The sequence below is a fragment of the Puntigrus tetrazona genome, unplaced genomic scaffold, assembly GCF_018831695.1.
Source record: "Puntigrus tetrazona isolate hp1 unplaced genomic scaffold, ASM1883169v1 S000000009, whole genome shotgun sequence".
Lineage (NCBI taxonomy): Eukaryota > Metazoa > Chordata > Actinopteri > Cypriniformes > Cyprinidae > Puntigrus > Puntigrus tetrazona.
In genome coordinates this window covers 8,182-13,855 of record NW_025047689.1, presented here as the reverse complement: position 1 = coordinate 13,855, position 5,674 = coordinate 8,182, and the positions used below count along the sequence as shown (strand labels likewise).

Below are 5,674 nucleotides of genomic sequence, written 5' to 3'. Positions count from 1 at the left end.
TTTATTTTTTCAAAATAAAAATTAGAATAGCGTAATTTAAATATACTGAGAGTAACATCTGTTCTGCTTGACTAGAGAAGCGAAACCCATCTGTTTCCGTCCAGATTATGGACCAATCAAACGGTCTGAAAATCTCATTTTCATGGTCAGGGTGGAGTGATTGTGACGGTCTCAGAATAGAGCAGCTCTGTCTCCAGAGACCATGTTCAAACCCCAAGAGCTTTATTTGACTCCATTTACTGCTACTGATGGAGCTTGTGAAAAACACTACATGCGTCTTGATCTGTTAGTTGTGGAATGATGTGGTCGGACACAAACGGAGCTTGTTGAGAAGCTTTATTGAATGTTGCAGCAAACACAGCAGATTGAAAGATCAGCCAGTGCTTTGACACTAGAGCTCTCTTTCAGTCTTGAGTTACAGTAAATGACTACAGCTGCAGCACTAGACTCACGTGAATCCTGCCTGACACAGGACACTCAGATACGGCTCATCTTCAGGAGAGAAACATCAGCACTGCGGCGGCGACTAACAGCGACTCTTGTGGAGCGAGGCGTCACGAGAAGCTCCATCATGTGTTACTCTGCAGGCGTACTTCTCTCCCTTTTCCCAGCGTGCTTTGCTGAGGTCAGGACGCTACTGCGGCTGTAGAGGCCGTCCCGCTCGCTCTCTGCGCTGGTCACGACCCCCTCGGTGACCTCTGAGTCGTCCAGCGTCCAGCTCACCTGCGCCCCCTGTGGAGAGTAAGAGCTGAGCAGGCAGAGCAGTGCGGCTGAGTCTCCAGAGATCTGCAGAGAAGAGGGCGGCAGCAGAGACACCGAGGGCTTCTCTGTGGGACCAGCTGCAGGAGACAAACACAACACATTCACAAACACACTCTTCTGCAGCGTTCACAGCATTTCTACAGGACTTTCAGCAGCAGGCGTGAGGCGCGAGTCACGATCACCATCTCATCACAGTTCATGTGATAAACACAAACTACACGATCACTGCCTACATTTATATCAAACTTCAGAAAGAAAACTAAACTAAAGCAGGGCACTGACCGCTTCGATTCCAGTAGTTTAGTGTTTTAGGATAAATATTCTGCTCATGTTTTTAAATTTATTTTACACCTAATAAAATATAACTATTTTAAGCTAAAATGTCGTGACCACAGTTCAGATGAAGTTAAGTTATGTTGCTGATTATAATAGAAAACATTAGAAATGAGCTGATATACACACAATATAGACGTTACAGAATCACTATACATTTTAATTCAATTAGACGTCATAAATAAAACTAAACACACAAGACACCGACTGATTAGTGTTTTTTTTCTGTTGAATATTTTTAAATTCTTTATAAATGAAATTTAAACAGAGATTTTGTGACTAAAATGATATCACTGTTGTTGTAGTTTTTTTTTTTTTCCTTTCTTTTTGGTTTTTACAAATCGTTCCTGTATTTAAAAGCACTGAATTATAAGAAGCAGCGCTAAATAGTCCTCTCATGTTTTATTTTTTTTAAATACAGCTAAAAATGTGACTAATTTAAGATGAAATGTTGTGACACAGTTCAGATGAAGTTAATATTATGTTGCTGAATATATTAGAAAACATTAGAAATGAGCTGATATACACACAATATACAAGTTACAGACTCACTTTATATTTCAATTCTTCAATTCAATCTCATGAATGAAATTAAACACAGAAGACACCGACTGCTTAAATTTCATTAGGTTTTACATCCCAAAGAAAAATCTCTTTTAGATATTTTTCAACTTTTCAGTTCTTTATAACTAAAATTTAAACAAAGATTTTGTAACTAAAAATAATATGTTTTTATAATTAGAAAATACAGAATCAACAGAATTTATATATTTTTTGACAAATCGTTCTTGTTTTTAAAAAGACTGAATTATAAAAACAACGATAGCAAACGAGATTCAGAATCACTGACTGAACTACAGAAAGTAGCTGCTATATATATTCTGATATCAAATCGGTTTATTTTTGTATATCTACAAAAGAAGTTTAGTTACGTATGAACACAGAGTTAAAACTAATAAAGAAAATAAACCTGTAATAAATATTTTAATCATAAATTGTATGTCTGGAGAATTAAAAAGACTTACCGAGCACCAGTTTAGTTCCTCCACCGAAAGTGTACCACAGTGATACGATCTAATGAAAGACTCGTACAAAAACCTCTCTTCACTCGAGTGAACACAAACTCCAGCAGAGACACAAACACTTCAACACACTGAGAGAGAAACACACATCATTAGTGAATATTAATTCACATAAACATGATTACAGTCAAATCTGTACATAAAAATATTTGAAAATGATTATAAATCATTAGTACCTTCATGAAGAGTTAAAATGTGCACTAAATGACCTGAACTGACTCTATTTACACATTTAACTAATCATTTATTCATTATTTATTCATGTTTTTGCAGTAACTTATGTGTCAATATCTTACGTTGAGATCACATGACCAGCTGATTATCACTCATCTTTATCTCAATAAATCTATTATCAGACAACAGTGAAGAGTGTGTGTGTGTGTGTGTGTGTGTGTGTGTGTGTGTGTGTGTGAGAGTGTGTGTGTGTGTGTGTGCGTGTGTGTGTGTGATGTGGTCATCTCGCGATGAGGGAGTGATTAAGAACATGCTTACCTGCACCAACAGTTTTTTGACCTGGTCTGGCCTTCAAGTAAAGCAGAGCAAATATGCGGTCTTCTGGGAGAGGAGGAGCGGTGGCAACCGCTGGTATAGATCTAAGACTGACCAGCCACCTTCTTTCACCATTTTAGACCAGCCTCTTAGAGTGTATGCCAGACATGAAATTTACAAATATCTGGGTCACAAATTCAACATCGCTGGGGACTGGAATGAACAAGTGACTGATTTAGAACATCAGTTTACCATCAGCCTGGATTTGATTGATGCATCACCTCTTCCGGTCATTATGAAGATTCAAGCGATTAGAGATATAGCTTTTTCTAAAATACAGCACCATTTTGCAAATGTCCATATCTCACAGAAGGTTTTGTGTGAAATGGATAATAACACTGTGCAATTGGTAAGGAAATGGCTGTACCTCAATACGCACTCTACAAGGTGCTTTATCTTCCAGAAGAGACAGGATAGAGGGCTCGGTGTCCCAAACTGCATGTGGGAATATATAGCCTCACGTCAGTCACATCTTACTAACATGCTGAACTGCGATGATACCAGCGTGAGGAGATTGGCGAGCATCTCTGCTACTGGACTTTAAAAGAAGGAAGGTACTACAGGCATGCGGAGGGGAAGACAGCTTCTTGGGCTTTAAAAGGAAGAGCAGTGGAAAGCTGGATGGAAGGGCGCAGGGGTTTGGTGTGTCGTCAGATTGGCCTGATTTAAACAATTTATGCTGGAGAACAGGTACGCAACTAAAGTGGATCCACAGCCTTCAGCCTGTAGAGGTCTCGGACGCAGTGGTGGAGGATGCATCGGTTACGGTGGAAGCTAGACTGGATTATAACAACACCACATACTTCCTCTTATCAAAAACATCAAGGCAGACTCTCATGTCCATCCAAAGAGCTCGTAATATGGAGTATTGGTCTAACTTAAAGCTTCAGGGAAAGCTGACCAAATTGACCTGTGCAGACCACTCAGTGTCACACACCATATACAGTAATACCACCCTGAATGAGGAGATCCTCATATTTTGTGTGAAAGCCCGCCTGCAGGTTCTCCCCACAAGATACAATCTTTCTCTGTGGTTTCCCGCCATACATTCCCCCTTCTGCATTTTGCATGAACCTCTACAACATCTGGAGTCAGTAGCGCACATCATGAATGGCTGCCCAGCATATAAAGGACTGTATATCGCAAGACATGACAGACTTGTTGAGCTTATTGCTGCCCAGATCCTGTGGGACTGATGGACAGTTGTACAAACACACTATGGTACAGCCACATTGGTATAATTCAGTTGCGAACATCTTTTTAGGCATTCCCAACACACCAGACATTGTTTACATATCCCAAACTAGTAAAACAGCCATTTATTTTGAAGTGTCATGTGCATTTGATTTGTTTATGGAGGACTCTTACTGTACAAAGATTCTGAAATATCAACCTTTACTATCTGCCACTGAGAGCCTGGGTTACAAGAGCCGACTTATTGTGCTTGTGTTTGGCAGTTTGGGTCATGTACACAGGCTGGTTGTTAGTGGACTTTGTATTGGGGGGTTACGGAAAACAAGGGCCAAACAGCTAGCAAAGTACTGCTCTATTTCAGCTGTCATAGGAAGCATGTATATTTGGAAAAGGCGATGTTTTTTGTACCCTTGAAATGGTAAACTCAAGGCAGTGTGCTTCTTGTTTAAAAACGTGTTGGAACTTTCAGAAGATTTGATTCCTAATGAATTTACCTTGTAATGTGGAATCAAATAAAGTATATAATCTGTGAGTGTGTGTGTGTGTGTGTGTGTCACAAGAACCAATGAAGTATCCACAAAAACGTGTTCCTTTAAAGATTAAATGTTTAAAACATTATGTTGTCACACAATGATTCAAAAATTGATTCTCATCAATCATATATTGGTAGAATGTAGAAGATCAGTGTTTGTTATTAGATCTGTGTGCTAACAACATCACAGTCTTTTGACTCCAGCTTTCAGCCAGAGAAAGATCGTCAGGTGGTGTCCAAACTTCCTCAAACGTTTCGACCCTGAACCACGACGTCTTCAGTTGATGGGTCAGCAGTTAAAGTGCCATCTTCTCCTGACTTCAGCTCAACTCCTCCTGTTTACTCCAAAGACAACAAGAGACTCTTTCTGCTGCCTCCCCAACCTCTGAAGATCATTTACATAGAGACACTTTACATGAGAGTGTTTATAGTGCTGTGAGTTTAACACTTCATGACTGAGAGCAGAACACAACACAATCTTCATCATCACACAAGACTCAACTACTACAATGAACAACATCCTCATCCTCATCTGGACTCTGACTCTCTGTATTCAGGGTAAATATTTAACTAAATACTGCACTAAATATCATTACACACATCTTATGAAACAGTCCAATAACCACTGAATGTCTTATTTCAGGGATCCGGGGACAAGTGACAGTGACTCAGAATCCAGAAATAAAATCCATCAAACAAGGAGAAACTGTTATGATCAGCTGTAAAACCAGTCAGCCGATTTCTGGCTGTAGTAACTGTGTGTCTTGGTATCAGCAGAAACCTGGAGAAGCTCCTAAACTCCTCATTTATTACATAAGAAGCCTTTATTCAGGAACTCCATCTAGATTCAGTGGAAGTGGATCAAGCTATGGAAGTGATTTCTCTCTGACCATCAGTGGAGTCCAGACTGAAGATACAGGAGATTATTACTGTATGAGTAGACACTACATCAACAGTAAACATGTGTTCACACAGTGATAAAGAGTCGTACAAAAAGCTGTGAGTCAGAGTCACAGTGACTGCACTGATACAGCTGAGAGATACTGCAGCTGATGATGAGAGGATCACAAACAACACAAACTCACTGAATCAAACTTCAGAGATTTATTTATATGATGTTCTAAGGAGGAAATATACTTATTAACGCAATGTAATATAATTATATAACACTCACTAGATTTGACATTGCCTGAAGAAGAGTGTTAGATTTCCAAGTGTAAAG

The 5,674-nt window shown here is 39.4% G+C and overlaps 1 gene segment (V, D, J or C); it reads left to right on the top strand.

Moving 5' to 3' along the window:
• The first annotated feature begins 4,919 nt into the window (after positions 1-4,919).
• Positions 4,920-5,430, top strand: LOC122332364. The segment is given in 2 exon segments: positions 4,920-5,010; positions 5,096-5,430. Coding segments are annotated over 2 exon segments (384 nt in total).
• Positions 5,431-5,674: the final 244 nt, after the last annotated feature.